The 21831-nt window shown below is 39.7% G+C and overlaps 1 protein-coding gene across 3 annotated transcripts in view; it reads right to left on the bottom strand.

Annotated features, from left to right (window-relative positions):
• The window catches only part of ctnnd2a (catenin (cadherin-associated protein), delta 2a), a 238820-nt gene that overhangs the window by 51816 nt on the left and 165173 nt on the right, over positions 1 to 21831 (bottom strand). For all 3 annotated transcript variants that reach the window (XM_065948760.1, XM_065948759.1, XM_020641668.3), the window contains exons 13-15: positions 19798 to 19930; positions 10730 to 10943; positions 710 to 896 (exon numbers count right to left, since the gene is read on the bottom strand). In XM_065948760.1, the coding sequence (XP_065804832.1) occupies positions 710 to 896; positions 10730 to 10943; positions 19798 to 19930 (534 nt within the window). The remainder of the gene's footprint in view (positions 1 to 709; positions 897 to 10729; positions 10944 to 19797; positions 19931 to 21831) is intronic.

Genomic DNA, 21831 nt, shown 5'->3' with positions numbered 1-21831 from the left:
TCATGTCGTTATGTTACAATTCATAAATCAATGAAAACTGTCATCCATCTTTACAATGCTAGATCAAGATAATGACGGTTTGCTGTAATGTTAACTATGTTGTATGCAATGTTAATTAAAGGTAATCAAAACACCTGAGGCAAATGAACACACATAGATACAATTCTGAGTGCTACTGTACTCTACATCGGTGCTCACAGTATGTTCATCAGAAGTTCATCAGTGATGACTGAACTTCTGAGTTTTGAAAAGTTAAATAACAAGTTTAATTTCAAAAGCTTTAAGTTTTCATTCAGCAATTCAGCCTTTAATAACTCAGGGACAAATTTTATCAGCACAATGTACCAAAAAGAAAGTCTTGACACACAAAGCACTTGTACAATTTGAAGAGTTGTTTCTATGGTTACAAGCAAAAAATTAGTTAGAGAGAAGAAAAGTTGAATGAGTGAGCAAGAAGACAAGAATCAACTTTTCACAAATGTAGTTTATAGTTTGTGAAAATATATCTCTATAATCACAGAGAAGTGATGTTCCAACAAGAGAAAAGAGTCATTCTTACACACAACAAAACCGAGTCGTTACTGTAAATCTCAGTGTAGATCACAGTTTTGCAAACACAAAAGACACAGTAGATTGGGATAGACCAAAAAACAATCACATATGTCTGATAGGTCTAACGCACAGAGTCTCTGTGTAAATATTTTCCTACCTGAGGCACCCCGTAGCGTTGCGCAGCACCTGGGAGGTATGAAGGTGGAGCTTTCTGTCATCATGATGAGTCGGAGAGGAGTCCCAGTTAGAGTGGGGTATGATGACGCTGTTAGTCAAAACGGCCAGGGCGTCCTGGATGATTGGCATCTTGAGAGCATCACATGACGACAGGTTCCATAAAACACCTATGTGCATACAGACAGTAGGAAAAACATATAAAGATGGCCGTCAATTTTTAACAATCAAAATTACAGAAAATAAATTACAGAAGAAACAAAAACACTATTTTCTTCATGGCATATTAAAATGATTTAGTTTGTTTTAGTATTTTAGTAACTTTCGAGTAATCCTGGCATCCTGCTTGGTTTCCATCTATAAGAAAAAACAATATAAATGACTTTTGTTGGATTCATTCTAGTTCATCACTAAATTCTCCTAATATGCTTTCCCACAGTGCACAGCATGATTCATGCCTTTTATTGTCTTGCTATTTATGCTCCGGTTAAATCTGTGTTTTCAGAATGCAGCAAAGTGTAGACATCACTATTTTCCACTCCCGACATCTTCTTACATGTTATTCAAAAACACTAACATTAACCTCTTAGAGATGTCATGAGAAATACATTTGGTTGTATTTTGTGAGGTTGGATTGGCTTAAGTCTAAACTTTCAGCTGGTTTCAGAAAACAACAAAAAACATTTTAATAATGTCAGGAAAAATGTGAATTTATGTAATTGTAAGTGGCAAATGTATTTAAGCACTCCAGTTGTTATGTTTTCCATGACTCAGAGTTGCTTTTGTTTTTCATTTAAATGTTTGGAAAAAGATTAATGTTTTTGGTTTTCTGACTTTTTACAGTTTGCTTAAATACATAAACACTGTAATGGAAGTGATGCAATTAAAGTCCCCATGAAATGAAAAGTTAAGTTTTCCTGGTTTTAATCCAGTGTTCTGGTTTTAAATGTTCATTCACCTGCCATTATGTGCCACACATATGTCTAAGCAATGGAGGACTTAGGAGGGAGATAGAGTAGAGGTTCGCTCGCACACACACAATTGCTTTTTATCAGATGGAAAAACAGATGTCTCTTCCAAGACTGGTGACAGCACTGGCTTTCTTGGTCAGCAGTGACACAATAGAATCACACATTATCTCTCTGTCTCTCTCTCCTCTCTCGCTTCATCTGCATTCTGGTATCCTAAATATGTTAAGTAGTCTTAGTTAATAGTCCTTGCTGCTTGCATTGGTCATCCCTTTCTGAGAGAGCAGGAGATACAAACCAAATGTAGTTACAAGCCACAAGATAAAAATGTGCGCAACAGAGGGTGACAGAGATGACAGACACAGAATTAAAAATACAAAACTAAAAAGAGGGGAAGAGATTTGACAGAGCTGAGTGATGTTTTAGGAAGACAGAGACAGATTGGGGGAACAGAGGAGACATGACACACATTTATAATATGACAAACTATAAAAAGCTGCAGGTTGAAGTTCACACTCTCTCACACATTTGATGTCAGCCTCCAGATGTTGCAAGTCCCAGGTGGCAGATGTCATTCATTTGCACAGTTACCACAGGAATAACATTTGGAAAGAACTCAAGTTACTCATGTGGTCTGTGCGCCATGGTCCGTGTTCATTGAGGCTGTCAAGCAGCTAAAAGATATCTTGTTCACTCAGATTGTGCAATAACATATGCACAATCCAGTCTATGCTCAGGTCTTGTTAGGAGCTAATGCAAATGAAAAAAAGGAGTGAAAGGGTTGTGCAATAAGTTCCTTGAAGTCTTGAGAAAGCTAGATAAACCTGGCCTCCTGTGTAATACATAACAAAAAGAGATCAGAAAAAAACATCATCCAACTAAAAAGATGGAGATGGAGAAAGGGCAAGGACAAGTTGTGTCACTAATACTGCATATTCATAAAGCCTCACTTCAATGAATCACTGTACACAAAGTAGCGTGAAGGCATTGGGTGTTGACAAGCAGCCAGCTTTGCATTGCCAACAGCAACACCAGTCTTGATGCTTTACAGTATACTGCACAAGTAAGTGTCAGTCATAATAACAATCTGCGTATGACACACAAAGGGATGGGAGGAAAATCAGGTCATGGAAAATACATGCAAGGAGAAAACAATGATAGAGAATAACATCAGAGAATCGTAGATGTGACAGAGGGAAGAACAAATGGGTTATAAAACAAGACGGGGAATACAGCCAGTGACAGACACAACACAGCAGTGTTAAGGATCAGAAAGGCTTACTCCTAATTCAAGTTGTTATTTTCAAATTAAACTGTAGGTAAGATACTGTATAGTAGAGGGGTGAGAATCAATGAGAATCAAAAAAAGAGTCAAATTGTGACTAAGCATATTTGCATTTAAGAAAATGTGAATGAGAAAAGATGAAAAAAAGAACAAAAGAACAAATTGAAAAGGACCTCAAAGTATGTGTGTGTTTGTGTCTGTGTGTGTATGCATATATGTGTGTGTATGCATATGTGTGAGGGTGTGTGTACTAGATAGAGCTTAAGAGGACAAGATGAGGAGGGGGATAATAAGGCGATAACCTTGTATGATGTTTGAAAAGAATCAAGTGCTTACACTCAGGCTGATGTGTGACTGTGTGTGTGTGTGTTTGTCTGAGCGTTGGAACACTTGCCTTCCCTTTCACTAATCAGCCTCTTCTTTAACATATCAACATCTCTCTTTCCTTTCAATCTGCTTCTCATGGGCTCTTTTCAAACCAAGGTAAAACGCTCAAGCATCTGGAAACATGCAGTGGCATCCTCAGAAAGGGTGAAGATACAGGGCTTGTACAAACAACTTCACTTATAAACCTCAGTGCTCTCTTTCTCTCTGCTTCTGTTGTTTTCCTGTGTCTGCCTGTTCCACAAGTGGGGAGTTTGATTGCAATCACTTTAAAAGCAGTGTTGTCTCCGATGAGCCGACAAGAATGTGTCTGTTTGCTTGCAAAAGGCAAGAAGCTTACCTCTCTTTGGTGTCTCTGGCCAATAAATCTGCACACACTATTATAAACACAGATCCTCACACAACACACAAAGGATTTGGGAGGGTGGGGTCATGGTGTTAATTTTTAGTAGACAGAGTGAGAGACCAAGATTGAGCAGAAGAAGCAAGAAACACAAAGGGACACACTTCTCTGTGTTTTCTAGGGCAAGGGCATTGCTAGTGTCGAACAGTGGCCAAATTCAAGGCTGACACACACACACACACACACACACACACACACACACACACACACACACACACACACACACACACACACACACACACACACACACACACACACACACACACACACACACGCGCCTGCTCTAGAAACATAGATCTGTAATGCTTCACTAAGCCCAGTGTCCTTATGGGTTTTACATCAGGTGACCATCAGACAATGACATCATACTGGAGCCTTTGTGTGGGTGCTCACTGCCACTATCTCTCTCTCTCTCTCTCTCTCGCTCTCTCTCGCTCTCTCTCTCTCTCTCTCTCTCTCTCTCGCTCTCTCTCTCTCTCTCCCTCCTTCTTACGTCTCATTCCCTTTGGACTCTTGATGGGCAGTTTTGGTGGAGCTAGGTGGTTTGGGGAAATGGAGAGATGATTGCATGAATTCATGAATAAATGAGAGTATGACTTGTAAGGGGAGAGTGAGGCCTGTTAGGCCTCAAGTGGCAATGTTTTATTAAACAGCCTTCATCTGTGTGACTGGATGTGAATTAGTTAGCCACAGGGTCAGAACCTGGTGATGAGTAAAGCCAAAGACGACAAATTACATACCTAATGTGTCTACAAAAAGTAATACTATTTTGGATGACATTATAGTTGGCAGCAGGTTAACAATTGCTGTATAACCCCTGGAGTCACACAACTTCTAAGCCTGCAGTAGGTTAGAGGAAAAACATTTGTCAGCACCAGGTAAAGTGCTGTATTGTGGGTAACCTGTCACTGCCTGTACTGAGGGTTTCATTCCCACCAAGGCTGCCCACTGTGAAATCCAACAGAGACATTTCCGCAGGACAGAAGCAATTTTCTAGCATCATATGAGAAGCGAAATAAGTCTTCCTTGTGCTGGCATCCTGTTTCCACACACAAAATCCACACAATATGTTGATGGAGCTCTGCCCTAGAGTATTATAAGAAAGAAGGTAAAACATTTTGATTTAAATTAAGTAGCTTTAGCAATCAACTTTAAAGTAGTCGGGGCATGTATTCAGAGCAGTCATTCATTCCATACAGAAACAGAACGGTAAAGGATTCAACAGTTTTATTTTGTTGTTGTACTTTGTAAATTTCCAAAAGCAGTAATATATTCTTCACTTCAGTGAACCCTTGATTCCTCTTTGTAACAATTTCAAGCCTTTGATCTCCACTTACATTACAGCTGTGCTATTATGATGAACAAATTCGACACACGGAATATCAGTAAGAACATTAGCCCATCCATACATTCCTCTTTAGGTTTAAGTACATTAAAACTCTTACTTAAGAGGACATATTATCCCCCTTCTCCACCTTTTCAAACAGTCCCCTGTGGTCTAAATGAAACATCTGTGCTGTGCTTTGGTCAAAATATAACATGAATCAAGCACTAGAGGAGGTTTGTGACCCTATATAAACCAGCTCTCTCAGAACGCTCCGTTTTGGTGTGTGTGTCTCTTTAAATACAACGAGCCCCCCCTGAGTTTTCCTGGTAGACATCAATCCTCTGTAGCAAGACTAAAAATGGCGGACCCTGCGTCCATGGGTGGGGATATCAGGGGAGGGGAGGGCATTTGGTTTTTTAACAGAATCCAACTTGTGACATCACAAATTGAGCAAATTTAAAACGGAGCATTTGTCTCTGTGTTGTAAGACTTATGCAGTCCACAAAAAAAGGACTGGATGGATTTATTTTAAATTTTGTGGGTTGGTAGACACTCAGTTTACCCAAATATATGTTCAAAAACACTGTCACAGTGGATTTGTCCCCTTTTAAGAGTGATAATTTGAAGATAGGTGCAGATAAGCCCCCACGCTGAACACATGACTAGTCTCAGCAGTTGCTTTTCAGCTCAGCATCCATCTCAGAGCAGGCAGCAGCCGCTGCAGCAGGGTCATGTCATGGTCCAGCGCCTCAAGGTGAGCCCACGAGTAAGGATAGCATCTCCTATTGACACGCAAAGCCTCTGCATCGATCAGACCTTCACTGACAGGCCCGGAAGCCTCCACTCCTTCCTTTCTACCTCATGCAGAGACTCGGGAAGCCAATAAAGCTCGTCTATATTTAAGCTTTAGAACGACAGGGAGATAGAGTAAATTGCTGAGGGGAGGTTTTTTCCGGTCACAAAAAAAAACTATGCCTTGTTTCATTTACAGAGACCTAAGCAGATTCTTTAATCAAAGAGAATAGTGAAGTGCTTTGACGAAGCTGTCAACACAGAGGCAGTAATGAGGAGGCTGATTTGTTATGACTCTAACACAATCACTTATTTTGAGTCCAGCAGTTAAGGACTGTCTATTGATGTAATGTAAGTATGCACCATTGACCCTGATGAACCTGTAGTGGTCACCAACTTCCTTTCAAGTCATTTAGCCACCAATTAATAATGAAGGTCAGGCTTTGAGGGAAATGTCATTTAGCCAGGCAATAGATCTGATGCCTTCTCGCTACGTTTCAGTGCATTGGAGCTTACAAGTTTTTCTTTTAAAAAGCCAATTAAATGTACCACACTGTCCTGAAATCAAACACTTCTACATGTTCACACAGTAGCTTCCAAACAAAATCACTAGGGCTGGGAATCTTTGGGTGTCTCACGATGTGATTTCGATTCTTTGAGTCACGATTCAGAAACTATTTTCGATTCAAAACGAGGGTGTTTCATGAGGTAAAAAGGGAAACACTTCAAAAAAGGCATCTCTGGCATCAAATTACTTGAAAAGTGGAGTTAAATGCCAAGTACCAGAGTTAAAAAAAACAACAAGGTAGAGTCATGCATGACACTGAGTCACTCAGCCAGCAGCAGTGAGAGTCAGACGGACAAGGGCAAATACATTAGATATCAGGGTAAGGGAGAGAGAGAGAGAGTGTGATTGTGCAAGATGACTATTTATACAAGTCAAAAGCAGCATGACTTGAAGTGCATTTCATTTATTTGCTAAGCTGCTATAGGACCACACAGGCACACTATCTTCAGATTTTGTTTTTAATGTCAGACTCTCCAGCGCTGTTCTTCAAGGTGCAAGAATGTTTCTGTAGGTAAAGTCTCAAGACTGTCCCCACTAGCCTGGAGAAAAAAAACCCTGTTGCTACACCGCAGCAGGATTCTGTATGCTTGTTGGTCTTCTCAAACTTTCTCCTTCATTCCTCCCCACATTTCTGCAGAACCCCTTCCCTTCTCTTCTGCTTTACTTTTGAACACTGTCCATGCACTCCTCACCAGTATTTACTGTATTCAACATCAATAGCAAGTTTCAGGAATTAAAGTAACAGCACGTTCTGTCAATCTTTTGTCAACTATTCTACAATTGGATAGAAAAGTCTTTCAGTCATAAAGACTGTGCACAGAAGTCTATATGAGAAACAGGTTGCTGAATGGGTCAAAGACAGAGCTTTGACTTTTGCACAGAACAAGAACAGTGATCTCCTGGGTCAAAGAGCATTCTATCAGAGAGCCTTGAAGGCAAACTTTGACCTAACAAGAACTTGCCAATCCTAGCTCAGTAGGGTGGGACTTGGTGGAATCCTCTTGAGGAACAAAATATAATGTTATCCTATTTTTTTTTTTATTTTTTTATTTTTATCTCCACCACTCTCCGCTGGGCTTTTATCAAGGGTCTGTGAAGAGAGAGACAGAGCTGTTCCCTGGCCTGCTGGCTGTCATTGTTGTGATCCTCCCGGTCCTCAACTCCCCAGAGAGTGGGTGACCTATGGGGATGGGTCTAGGGATGGATGTTTGAGCGTGCTTGTGCGTGTGTGTGCTGGGACATGAGCTTCTTCCCGCAGAGGAACAATATGGACAGAGGTCAAATTGAACACGAGGGGGCCCCACTGAATCTATCTCAGGATTCAGTGTGTGCCTGTGCACATGGGTTATGTGTGGCTTTTTGTGATTGGGTGTTTCTGTTTGTACGAGTGAATGAGTGCAATTGCACTTTATCTTTGTGAATGAAGGAATCTACTTGTATGAGCTTGAACGTGTCTCTCTTATCGAAGCACTATCCTGGTGCAAGGACCTTTTGTCTAAGCAAAGTGTGAAAAACAATGGTGAAAAACTCATGGTACACAGTGCAGTTCAATGTGACAAAATAAACTGAACCACATAGAGTTAGCATGTATTGATAAAAGAGAGGGGTACAGTGTCGGTGGAAAAGGGAATTGAAGACAATGGATGTATGAGAGAAGAGAATTCGCATGAATGGAATAACAGAAAAGGATTGCCTGTGTTTTGTTTTGTCATTGGAGCAATTCACCATATTCATATGGCAGCCATTTTCAACTGACACCCCACTAAGGATGGGAAGCTTCAATACTGTTTTAATGTCTTACTTCCACATTCTAGGCTTAAAGTTGTTTAAGCAAGGGGAAGCCTACAAACTGTCACAATTAACTTCTTCCAGCTTGATCAGCAATTTAAAAGACAGTTAAATAACAGGGGAAACCCAGACGGACATTTGGATGCTTTTAAGGTGGAATAACTTATTCGATTAGCCGTTAGCAACAGTGAGGCTTAAGTTAGCAGTTAACTACTTAAACACACACAGCTAGCAAGATTACGCGTTGTTTGCTTTCAAACTGTGTAACACTACCAAACGGTAATGTACAGATACAGCAATGGTCTAGCTTTTAGTAACATGACATGACATTAGTTATTTCATGATAAAAAATGATTAATTACCAATTGGCCACAGCTAATGTTAGCTTATGTTCCTGTAAGCTAGAAAGGTGGTGAGTGCTAGCACTAATGTTTCAAAGTGATACATGATACCATAATAAAAGCATATGCCCCCTGCTTACCGTTCAGTTAGCTAGGAAGTGGTTAATTACTTTCATTAACAAATAGGCTTATGATTTATCAAATATGCTCTTTAAGTTTGAAAATGGTCCTATTTCCCTCCACATCTTCTTGTCGTTTGAGCTTATTATTCTAGAATCATTGAACTAAAGATAGTCAGATTTCTTATGTTCAAATCCCTAAGAATGATGTCAAATCATGCCAAAAAAAAAAAATGCCATGTGAATAATGTGAGATACATGTACTCTTAACATGCCTAGGACTACTGCTACGTTGCTAGCATTCTGGCACCAACTTTTCACGTGTCAGAGCTCACTCGAATCATATAAACTGTTGCTATTGCTCATTTTAGCCTGTCTAGCTTTTAGTGTATACCTTTTCTGTCCCTGTACCAGACACTCATTATTACCAGCTGAATTCCACAAGTATAACAGATTTGTGATTTTATAGACTGAATGTTATGACACCTATGTCCAAACACAACTGACACACAAGTATGCACGGACACACAGAGGCTCATCATTATTACCTGTCCTGAGGCTGTAGAACCAATGTCAAGCGTGAAAATAACTGCCTGCACTTTTAGATTACATATATGCATGAGTTGGTATATACTGCATATATGTGTGTGTGATTGTGTGTCTGTGTAAGGCAGAGAGAGATGCAGTGCATGTGTTAATGTTTGCTGCAGCGCTAAAGGGCCTCTGGTAGACTATTAAATTCTTGTGGGATGAATATTGCTAAATATTTCAGTAGAAATGGAGATCAAATTATAGCAACTTGTGCAATAGCTATTTGCCAATGTGGGTGTTAAAATGTATCTATACTTCTTTTGCCTACACAGATAATTTTGTGTCTTAAAGACATGTACTGTTCATTTGAATATGTTTGTGTAAGTTTGCTTATGTATGTCAATTTCTAAGTTTGTGTGTGGGCGTTTGCCCTTCTGTATTTGTGTATCTCCAGTGCACTGACCTACATGCACTGCACTTGCCCTCAAGTTTAAAATAATATTGACCAGTGATTGTAATACAACACAATTGCTAATAAGGGGGCGGTAAGGGCTTGAATTTATGATAGATTTTGTTGCGCTTCTTTATGCACCTTTGCAGAGGGAATTAAAGCGCTTCACAGCTTAACCATCTGCAAGATATGTTGAAAGGAAATGTAACAAATGGAATTATGTGTTAAAAAATAGTTGGCTACCTTTCTCCTTCCTCTGCATTTTTTCCAGAAGTTGTGCCTAGAGTCCTATTAGTCTGTTAAGGAGAACTTGGATTGAATACAAAGTATATTTGGAATGTGAACGAGTGCACGATGAACAGCCTTGGTTTCTTCATAGTGAATAATAACATGCTCGAAAGAATATTTGAGGAGTGAAAGTTAAATATACAAATTCCCCATTAAGCAAAATCACTGCGCTAAACAAGCTGTTGGCACTTTCAAGGACAATGCTAACATGAACTTTGAGGCTAGGTGTGAACAAAACCAATACCGACCAAGCATCCTTGATATCTGCTAAAATACGACATAGCAAGCTCTGGGGCTGAAAAATGAGTCAACAAAGATGGTATAAAAAACTGCAGCTTCATGGTACCAAAAACTGAAACTTCCTTAGTAATGGGTTGTTTTTATTAACAATCTTGCTCTGCGTAATTGGTCAATCAGAATCAAGTATTCACCACAGATGTGTTATAAAGGTTTATATTGTAAAATCAGATTCCAGACTTAAAGATTTATGTTTCCAAATTACCCATAATCATTTTAAATGGCATGAAGCAGGCTGATTCTAAATCTCCACACACCAAGTCCTATCCACTCATTCTCAACACACACACACACACACACACACACACACACACACACACACACACACACACCAGTATTACCTCACCTGAGGCTATCGTGGCAGAGTGATATTGGAAAATGACTGCAACTGTACCGTGCTAAACATCCAAAGGAGATGGTGAGTGTGTACTTTTTTTTTTTTTTTTACATTAATACTGCACCTGTGACCAGCTCCCTAATTTCCACATCTCCAGTTTTCCTCAGCAGGCGGACCAAGGCAGGAATCCCACCACAGTTCTTCAGGGCAATTTTGTTCTCATCGTTGGCCTTGCCATATACCAGGTTCCTTAGGGCTCCGCAGGCGCTACGATGAACCTCACTCATCCTGTGGTCCAGCAGGTCAACCAGCAGCTGGATGCCACCCTGTCTGCGGATCTGAGGATCAAGGAAACAAAATCGGCTGGTTACCAACTAAAAACTACATCTATGCAGTTGTTTATGAGTCTGTTTATGAGTGTGTGCGTTGCCAACAGTATCTGTCAGTCCTGCCAATCAGATTAACACCCCTAATTAATTACAATATGACACAGCTAATGCCTGTTCTTTCACAAACTGATACTTGATTACACAGATGATAAAGGAAGAGCTGTGCCACAAGGTTTGCTTATAATTTCACATAAACTACCATCCTTTTCTGCCTCTCCCTTTCTGCTGTACCTGCTGTCTCATTCCTGCTTCTTATTCTTCTTCATCACGGTTTCTCTGTTCAATATCTGTCATCTTTGTAGTTTTACTATTTTACTATAAATCTGCTGCTATCTGCCTGTCCGCTGTTTTGTTTCTGGACTGACCCATTACTTCTAACACTTTGGGCTTCTGCAAATTAAAATGTAAAAACAGCAGGAGGCGCAACTTTGAATAGATAACTATAGTGAGGCATATGTTATTGCTAGTAGAGAAAATCAGCTTATGATCCATAAAGAAGCGGCGCCGTCTGCCTAGTGTTTAGTGTGCACACCCCATGAAGGGGGTGCCTGGGTTCGAAAAACAACCTGTTGCTCATTTCCTGCATGTCATTCCCCACTCTCTCCCTTCCCGATTTCTGACTCTATCCACTGTCCTTTCTCTAAATAAAGACATAAAAAGCCCAAAAATAAACCTTTAAAAAATGTATAAAGAACACCAGCAAGCTTTAAGTCTTTTTATGAACATAATATATAACATATACATAATATATTTGCACACATATATTCTTCATCATTTACTTAAATCATTGTTTGAATTGTTTTAGCATCTTAAGTTTTAAATACGGAATAAGACAGTGAAATGAACATAAACTGGTAATAAGTAGCTGCATAACATGATATGAGAATACATAAACACCTGAGGGCCTTTTCTTGAGTTTTGCCACATTGTCATTAACTCGTAAATGCTTTGTTAGGACAGACAACATTTTAAATGATAATCCATATTTAACAGTTCACTGAGAGGATTATTATATAACTTGGGCATGAAGGACCGAAGGGAAACTAAAAGGCATATTAAAGGTGATTTAACAGATGTCCTGACTTGTTTTTAAAGCCTGGAGGAGATTTTTCTTGATCTCCAAACTGCTCAATACTCATTTTTGCACAGTACACTGCTGTGTTCGCTATATAAATACACACAGGACACAGATACACACACAGAGAAAACAAACAAGCCAATCAGCCTAGATTGATTAGTTTCTGAAACTAGGAAAAGCTTAGGCAGGACCATCAGCCCAGTAGGGAATGCGATGAGGGCACTCTGGTGTTACACATTAAGCCTTCCCCCAATGGCGTTCCATATTATGTCTTCCCCCATGCTGCAACACACTGTCTTCTCCACACGCTTGCGCTATTTAAACTCTTCCACCTTGCTTATCCACCGCAGGGATCTTCATTGGTCTTAGGGGGGGCGAGCAACCTGCGTTTAGTCCAATCACCAGGGAAGTAGTACTAATCACTACAACAAGGCTGCCCTGATCACCAGGATACATGGGATAGAGCAACTAGTGTGTGTGAGAATGAGAAAGCAAGGGGGGAGAAAACCTGTTTCCAAACCTTCCACTTTCAAGTCATCTCCAGGGTACTGCAACAGACAGAGTTACTCAACCATGTAACTGGAAAAAATATATCTTTTTAAACGTTTACTGAATACTCAGGCTTCTTCAAACCCTCTTTTTATCCTCTATGTTTCACCCTGACACCTGAGAAATAAACTAATAGTGCAAATTCTTAACCCCTGTTAAGACCAGCTCTTTCATGAATACCTACTAACTTAATGATGATGGTCTCCATATTATTGATGATGATGATGACGATGGTTTTTGTTTGATAATGATGACTTGTAAGATGGTTTCTATACTGATTAGAGCTCTCAAGAACTGCCCTCAATGTTGTGCTTTGCCTCTGCAATGCCTGTCAGCACCTGTGTGTCCAATCAGACTCAAAGCTGATCGTTTGCTCTTACTGACATTGTTCCCTTGTTTCTAGATCCTTGCTTGTGTTGTCCTTACTCTCTGATGTACATCACTTTGGATGAAATCGTCTGCTAAGTGAATTGTAGAATTGTTGAAGATGTTTACCATGACCTTCCCAGTTATTTTGTCTGAAAATTGTTTTATTTCCTGACAAAAATTCAACCCTCTTCCATCAGTAAACACATTTTTTTTTACAAGGTGTCTAAAAGTGCTGTTTAAGTTTGAAATCTTCAAAGTGAAAACTGAGAAAATAGGTGGGGTGTAAAGAGAGTGAGGGTGAAAGGTCTGGAAAAAAAGAAAACTGAAGGGTTGAGGTGCTTGATGACACAGCAGGAGTTTATCGAGCAAAATGACTTTGCTTATCTATTCAATTAAAATGGATTAAGGGATGCAATGAATGGCAAACTAACCTTGGTCCATTGGCCACACAATTTCCTCAACCTGATTTACTGTCCCTTCTATGCCCTCCAGTCCTCACCCCTGCTCCTCTCCTCTCCCCTGCCTCTTCCCTCCACCCATCCTGATCTCTTCTCCTCTACTCTTTATGCTTGTGTCACACTTAATCTGTTATTCCATAAAAGCCATAGTGCTATTACTTTGTATTGCCTCGGAGCTTCCTACAAGACTTGCCAGCTCTATGCCTATTCCTCCATTCCATGTAAAGAAGATTAGAAGCACAGATTGATTTGTCTTTGTCTCCCACTGTTCCGCGGCGGTCACAGCTATTGGTAACCCATGGAGACAGCATTGCCGTGGTAACAGTTAGCGGTAGTGACAGCTGGGATTGTGGGAATCAGAGGTGCTGCTGGTGTGAGAGCTGGCAGTGGGAGACAAGGGTGACACATACCTGGGATGGTGGCATGGGAAGCTTAACAAGTGTGTGTGTGTGTTTGTGTGTGTGTGTGTGTATGTGAGTCACCACATATGCATCGGCAACGTTAATCAGCAGCACACTGTAATACGTTTACTGCTTACATAGGAGTGGGGTTGACAGGGTGAAGGTGTATCACACCTTTTAACCTTTCACCCATGTACACACTCAGGCTCTCACACATACAAGGGCTTTTTTTAACCTGACACTTACCTTAGGGCTTACTGTCTTTGAGGGCACTCAACCTTAGGCTGATTTAGTTCTTGGCCCTAGGCAACAGTTCCCTCTGGAGCATTTCAAACTGGGCCAAAAATGGCAGGAACCTTTTGTTTACTGATGTTATTATGAGGCAGAAACACAGCTAATTTTACAGCAGTATCAACAGCAGGATTAACAAATGTGAAAATCTACCCTGACAGATCAACTAGAGGCTTAACTCTATTGTGCAAGGAGAAAAGCGTAAAAGAAAACACAAGGCATTTCTCTCCTCACAGCAGGAGGCGGGGAAGTCCCAATGTGTGACTATGTTAGTGTTGATGAGTGGGTGGTCCACGGTAGTTTTATGCTTACAAAGTATAGACTAACATATTTGAATTTCAAAGGTTTTTTTTGTGTGTGCATATATGCTGAATTATGGAGAATGAGAGGAAATATTGCAAAAAAAAAATGATGGATTTGTCATTCAGAAACATTCTACAGACCACTGAGCCGTACAGAACATACCGGGTGTATTCTCCAAAGGGTTACCTGGAGTTTGGGAAAACCCTGAGGCAAGGAAAAGCACCAGTTTTGCTTAAGTTTTTGCATTTTCTGGAAATATGATTGTTAATGTTGAAAACTAAAAAGGCAATGACAGTTTTTTTCTTTAAATGAAGAAGTGGATGGATGAATGACTCAGTATACTGTGGCCATGTTAAATATGTTAACCCAGCATTTACATAACTGTAACTGGGATTTACATTTAAAAAAATGTACTGCTTCAGCACTCACACAAAGTTTCTTACAGTGATCAGATGTAAAATTAAACAAAAAGGATGCACTGAGCATGCAGTTTTATTGCAGTACTTGCGGTGGATCATTTACTGTCTCTTTCTCATCTTTCATGCTGAAGATAATCAGAGCTTTCATTTTGCACAGTTCAACGTGCTAACATCCAAAACAGGATTTTATAGCCTATTGACTTGCCTTTTGCTGTCTCTAACACAAACTCTAAAACTGTGATAATACAGCGTAACTTAATATACCAGAGAATATAATCCTGTCAGCCGTAACTGTGAGATCCTTGAGATTATATTATGCTGTATAATCATGCACCTATTCTGTGAGAAAATAAAATAAATTAATTTGATTAGGGATTGTAGCTGATTAATTCAGGTAAATTATATCTCTGAAATTGAGGAGAGGCATACAGTTACATGAAATATGTGAAATATGTGAGGTGTGAGTTAAGCAAAACAGGTAGCACGTAGAGGGAGGGAGGGAGGGGGTGACACAGAGTCAGGGGGCACGCTTCTATCCCCTCAACCGCTCTGTTGGATAAATGGATATCGACAAGGCTCCTACCCAAAATGAATTACTGATGTGACTGAACTTCAGTCAGACACTGTGTGTGTGTGTGTGTGTGTGTGTGTGTGTGTGTGTGTATGTGTGAGTGCTTGTTTGTAGGTGTACCTAAAGGGGATGCATGACCTGACATGTCAATGGGCTTGTACCATCTGTGTGTGTGTGTGTGTGTGTGTGTCTGTGTGTGTGTGTGTGTGTGTGTGTGTGTGTGTGTGTGTGTGTGTGTGTGTGTGTGTGTGTGTGTGTGTGTGTGTTTGTGAGCATGTGTGTGTGTGTGAGCATGTGTGTGTGTGAGCATGTGTGTGTGTATCTCTTGTTTGGTGCTGTATGTGTATCAGTTCCACTGCAGCTATAAATGTTGCTGAAGATGAATTTGCCAAGCTGCCTCTGTGGCCAAATGTAATCTGAGCTAAGACCATGCCCTGCCACACACACAAAACCACAAACACACAAACACAAACCTAGTTCTCTACTCTCACGAATCCAAACGCACACACATTAACGCAAACAACAAGACAAATTGTTACTAAATCATCTTGCAAAACCAACACACTGTATTTTTTGATACCTGCTTCAAGATAACAGAAAGCAACATTGTCTTGTTTTCTGCTTATTTTGCTTTCTTTCCCTCCTTATCTCTGCGTCTCTCTCATCCGTCCATGTTCCTGTTCGTCCCTCCTCTTCTATTTGGCCCTGCAGAGGGTCTCTTTAGCGAAAAATACCAGCCATGTTGTGCCTGTGTTTAGCTGCTCAGTGTGTCCCCTGCCATCTGTGTCTGTCTAGCTGACTGAAAATAAGACAAGTCTTAAGATGGTCATACAAAACGCTGCCATTATCATTCATAATATATATGCTCAGTGAAATGTACCACTATACATTCAAGCTACACAGGGTTAAGATTTACATTGAAATCTTCTCATTTAGTAAGAGGCAATACCATTCCACTATTCTTGTTTCATTGGGTTAATCAAAAAAGGCTATTAGTTAAATGTTTTATCTTGGTTTTTATTGGTGAGTTGCTGTCAAATATTAAAGTAACAAGCCACTTCAGGCTGTGAATTACGACCTATTTTATGGAACAGCTAAAAGGGCTTTAGTTATGCCTCTAAGCAGCTCTACAATTATGTGAAATCATTGCTTATTGCCTGAAGATGACCAGTATGAAAAATATTAAAGTGACTTTAATGTCTGAAAATAGGGGGGATGTTTCAGTATTGACCAGTAAGCCAGCATTTTCAAGATATGATATTAGATTGCAAGTCACTCATTGAATATTACCATCATTTAATTTTATTCAGTGTGAAATATTCTTTTTTAATAGTCAAATTTTTTAAAATGAAAAGCATAATCAAAAGCCGTGTTTTTTCACTGTGTTCAGTAGGTGCCTACATCAGCCAAGACAATTTCCAACCAACTAAAGACACATCAACGACACTAAAAACAAGAGCAACTGGCCCTGCAGGACACAAATACCTCATATATCCCCTTAAAGGAGCCCTTTACATGCACAAAGAATCAACTTGTCCTTTGAGACATCAGCCTCAGCACTGCCTATGAAAATGAAACATATTAAATAATCTTCCATGACAGCTGCATTGTTATGAATCCCTTGGTAATAAAGCTGTCACACTGTTTTCCAGTGACATGCATATTCAACTACAGCTGTCAGAGGTTATTTTTTAAAGAAGGCGACCCCCACCCTCACCCCTCGTAATGTGTGACATGTAAAAATTAACAATTGCTAGAAGGCTGCGTTACATCACACACACAGCCAACGTGTTTCATATATTTTGAACCTTTCTTTACCTTTCACACTTCCCTGGCAACTTATTGGAATAATGCCGGTGTCACCAAAAGTCAAATATATCCCCCCGAGAAAACCATGATGGAAGTTAATTGGAATGACGGAAACAAGATATAATAAAACTGCCAAAGTAACTGTTTTTGTGATCTTGGTAGCCTTAATCAATAAAGACTTGTTTTCTTACACTTGTTTTTGCTCTTTTTGCTGTCACTCAGTGAGTTTTTAATAAACAGAGGTTTTAATAAACCAATGAGGAACATAAATAAATATTGGAGACTTACCATCACATAATTCACAATAGTCACCTGAATTACAAAGAGGCAAGTTGTATTAAATGGCTTCCAATGGGCTAATCTAGCAACAACTGGTCCGTCTGTTCCTGTCAGAAGTAACCGAGCATTTTTTGCCACTGAAAGCAAAAGGTTAGATTTGATGTGATAAATTTTGTATTTCAACTGACTTTACGGCCAGGCCTGTGATTTTTAGCCTTTGTACTTGAAATACGAGATTATAAAGACATTAAGTCATCTACTCTGTCACAACCTTAACGATCCACAGAGAAACGTAACTGAAGAAATTGACCTTTTAAAAAAAAATATATTTTCCCACATGTTGAAGAAACATCAATACTTAAACCAACAAGCATTCATGGACTCTCCAGAAGGCCATGATGTGCGTATTCATTCTGAGACTTTTTTTGAAGATGCTTTGATGAAAATTGAATCAGCACTGCCATATGAAGAAGAAGTGAGAAAAAGATTTCACTGAGAGTCAAGACGATTCAAGATGCTCTCCACTATTCAATGAGACACTTCTACAGTTCATACACACGCTTGTTCCATCGCCTCTTAGGGGGATCAAACATGGAATGATAAAAGGTGCTGTTTACTTTTGAAACTCTTCAGAGATAAATGGAGGAGGCAGAAGAATTGTTTTCACTCTCGGATGTGACAAGAACAATGTAACTCCTACACCCTGTGAAGAGAATAACAATTATAACGGAGAAATTAAAAAAAAACAAAACACTTTTCTTAACAGTTAGGAGTTCATTGCTTTGTTCCACGTGGCTTTGAACTAAATCATATTTGTATTCATCATAACGAAACACATTTCATTAATCCCATGACAGTATAAAAGAAAAGCATCACTAAAAATTGTTGGTTCTAACAGTGGATCTCTATCCGAACTAATATCCCATATCTGGCCTGGAGATCATCAGGTCTATCATTAAAAGCTATTTAAAAATTGTGTGCATCATATTGCACATGCTACATCATTTCTTTATATGTGGCAGTTTGTGCATGGAGATGTACGCATGTGAGTGTCGCTCTGATGTGATGCCAAGTGTCAATTGTGGTTTACATCTCTTCCAGATTTAATTTGTGTAAATAGTATTTAGCAGTGCCTTGGGCATCGAGCAAGACAATCAAACAGAATGATGAAGGCAGGCCAATGCATCCACTTGTCAATACACAGATGCTATTTTCTCCATTGTTGGACACCGCCATTCACAGAGTAATTACAGCCATTACAAAAGACAGGAACACTTAGGTTTCTTTCACAGATGAAGGTGTGGGAGTAGAATAGAGTGTGATGTTTTGTTATATTTGTGCAATTGCATTTTCCTATATATCTGTGTGTGTGTGTGTGTGTGTGTGTGTGTGTGTGTGTGTGTGTGTGTGTGTGTCTTGATTTGTGTGGGTGGGTAAGTAGGTTGGTGTGAATGAAATGAGTCTTGTCCTTGTGTTTACATGTTTAATTGTCTTCATAACGGAATCTTAATATTAATATTTCTGCTTTTTGTTTGCTTGTGTCTCTTTGTAAATTGGTGTGAATGAGCATTTTTGCAATGTGGCATCACTTTTTCAATTTGGTTCTAGTAGCAGCCATTGACCGAACGCTGAAAGTAATTTCATAAAGAAAGAAAATTGATTGACTGGGAAATTGATTCTGTGAGTAAAATAAGGTTAGAAGATGTGTTTGTGTGTAGTTGTGTATGTGTGTTGACAACTATTTACAGACAGAGAAAAGGAAAGCCTCTGTGTAAATGTGGGTTTAGATTTGAGTGGAAATGCATGTGCTAATTGTCATTGTTACGAGAGCGTCTAGCCTTATTAAAGGGTTTATTAGAGAGTTCCAAAGGGGCTTTCCTCCAAAATTGCTTTTAAGAGACAACTCGTGACTTTGGAACTAATTGAACTATACTGCCATTAAAGACAAAACTCAATAGAAGACAGAGCTTAGGGATTGAGACTGCAGGCAGGTTTAATCAAGCAAAACATCAGTGTGGAACTGGTTGGTTAAATCACTGTGTTGTGAATATGAGTGCAGAAAAAATGTATATTAAAAAAAGTAGGATTAGTGTTGACTACAACTCAAACACCTTAAAATGGCTTTCATCGTCCGGGTTATAATCTTTTCCTCTGTAAGTCCAACACTCTTAATACTGAAAACACACACACACACACACACACACACACACACACACACACACACACACACACACACACACACACACACACACACAAACAAACATATAGATCCAAACCTCGGCTTTGATCTTGTTGTCTCCGAAGCAGAGATGCTGTAGGTATGCTGCAGCATTGGACTGCACTGATGGGAATTGATGCTGTAACATCTGGATCACCTCTGGCAGCTCTGGATCTCTCCAACCGAACTCTCTGCAGAGAGAGAGAGAGAAACATCAGCTTTGATTCCTGCAGCACTGTACCAAAGCACCTCAGTAAAACACGGGAGACCACCTGAAAGAAATCCAATAAAATTCTTCCAAAAAAACCTACAGCTACACATATTCACACAATCACTTGAATGGTAACACAGGGACAGACAGACAGATAAAAAGGAAGCGTGTGAATGTGAGAAAGATTGAAATGTCAAAATCCACTTTGTTCTGTTTTGAAACCAAAGAGCTCTCTTCTTATGGGGACAAGCTTTCTAGAGTAAGCTAAACAATGGGACAGAGGTTATGCAAATCTCACACTAAAATGCCCAATTTGCCAAATCATTGTCATTTCTATCAAATAACAGGCGCAGGAAATAAGAGCATGTGAGGATGAAGCCAAGAGGTTAAAGCAGGATCCAAGAACACTTTTGTAGCAAATGGGTAAAGAATACGTCTCAAACTCAAGAGGAATAGTTTTCTTTTCTTTATAAATAATACAATAATTTATTTCAGTCCTTTCACTCCCCACGGCCTGACTTTTCAGTGTGTTCAAGTGTCATTGTACTAGAGATGGATATAAACAAAATCACTGTAGGGTCTGTATACTTCCATGGACACATAAAGTGCTATCCAAATAATAAATCTGAAGGGATGAATCAAAGTGGTTATTACAGCTGTCCATGTTGAAAGGCAAGCAGAAGGCCATCACAGTTATAATACTGCAGTGAAAAACAATGCACACACACAAACAAACAAAGAATCTCAGTGCAGCCATTTATTGAGAATTAGTTTTTGAGTAAACACTGAAAAATGGGTAAAAACTTTGAAACTCTGCCTCAATGCTGTATGCAAGTGTGAGTTTGTGTTCTGTAATTCTCACCATTAGGAGTTTACAGTCCTATGAGCACCCTGGACAAAACTAAAATAAATGTTTTGTCCCATGGTAATTCCCAGGAAATGGTCTCCTTTATTGTATTATCCCTTCCTGATAATTGTTTTGCTACAGTGCCCCAAATGAGGAAATTATGAGTGTGCAAGAAAGTGTGGGTGACTGTGTGTGCATTAGAGTGTCTCTCCACAGTCTACTGTAATGTTTTCTCCGATAACCACTCTGTGAACGGTTTCTGTTACTTCCTCTCTCGCTCTCTTTCTCTCAGTGCTTTCAGAAAAATGTCAACTCTCAGAAAACCTCTGGTGAAATTTTTGCGGCAACCATCGATTGTGGTGTTTGAAGATTGATTTTGTTGTTTCTGCCTTCATGCTCACTGTTCTGTGCCAAAGTGCGGCTCACTTTAATCCCCATCACCAGTCGTGACAAACGTCTATTTATTTTGCCTCCTAGCTCAGCATTGCCAAACATGAAAATATGGTAAATATGAGACAATTGACCTGCCTAGAGTGTTACAATTGATGGGGTAGGGGATTGTGTGTGTGTGTAAAAGTGTGTAAAAGTGTGAGCTTGAAGTTTTTTGCAGCAGAAAATGAAGCCTTGACACCAGACTTTCATCTCTGCTGGATCAAGCGAATGCGTTCTATGAAACATCTGTGAAAAGCAGGGTGTTCACGGGGAGTAAACATGGCTCTCAAAGATAAAGGGAGCTCCAGCGTGGACGGCTCTTTATCTACTGAATGATAAGTGTTCATTCAGCCATAAAGCAAGACTGAGGGAGGGAGCTATAGAGGAGAGAGCGATAGAGGGAGGGATTCCCAAGGCATTTAGGGGATTTAGGAGGAGAGACCCTCAAACAACACTCCTTAAATCACACAGCCAGATAGCATCAGGGCAGTTTGTTTGTGCGTGTGTGTATGTGTGTAAGTGTGTGGCAAGATTAAGATAGGATCATGATGTGTGTGTGTGTGTGTGTGTGTGTGTATGTGGACACAATTGCCTCTGACCGT

Source organism: Labrus bergylta, chromosome 20 (assembly GCF_963930695.1).
Source record: "Labrus bergylta chromosome 20, fLabBer1.1, whole genome shotgun sequence".
Classification (NCBI taxonomy): Eukaryota; Metazoa; Chordata; class Actinopteri; order Labriformes; family Labridae; genus Labrus; species Labrus bergylta.
This window is presented reverse-complemented; position numbering and strand designations above follow the sequence as displayed.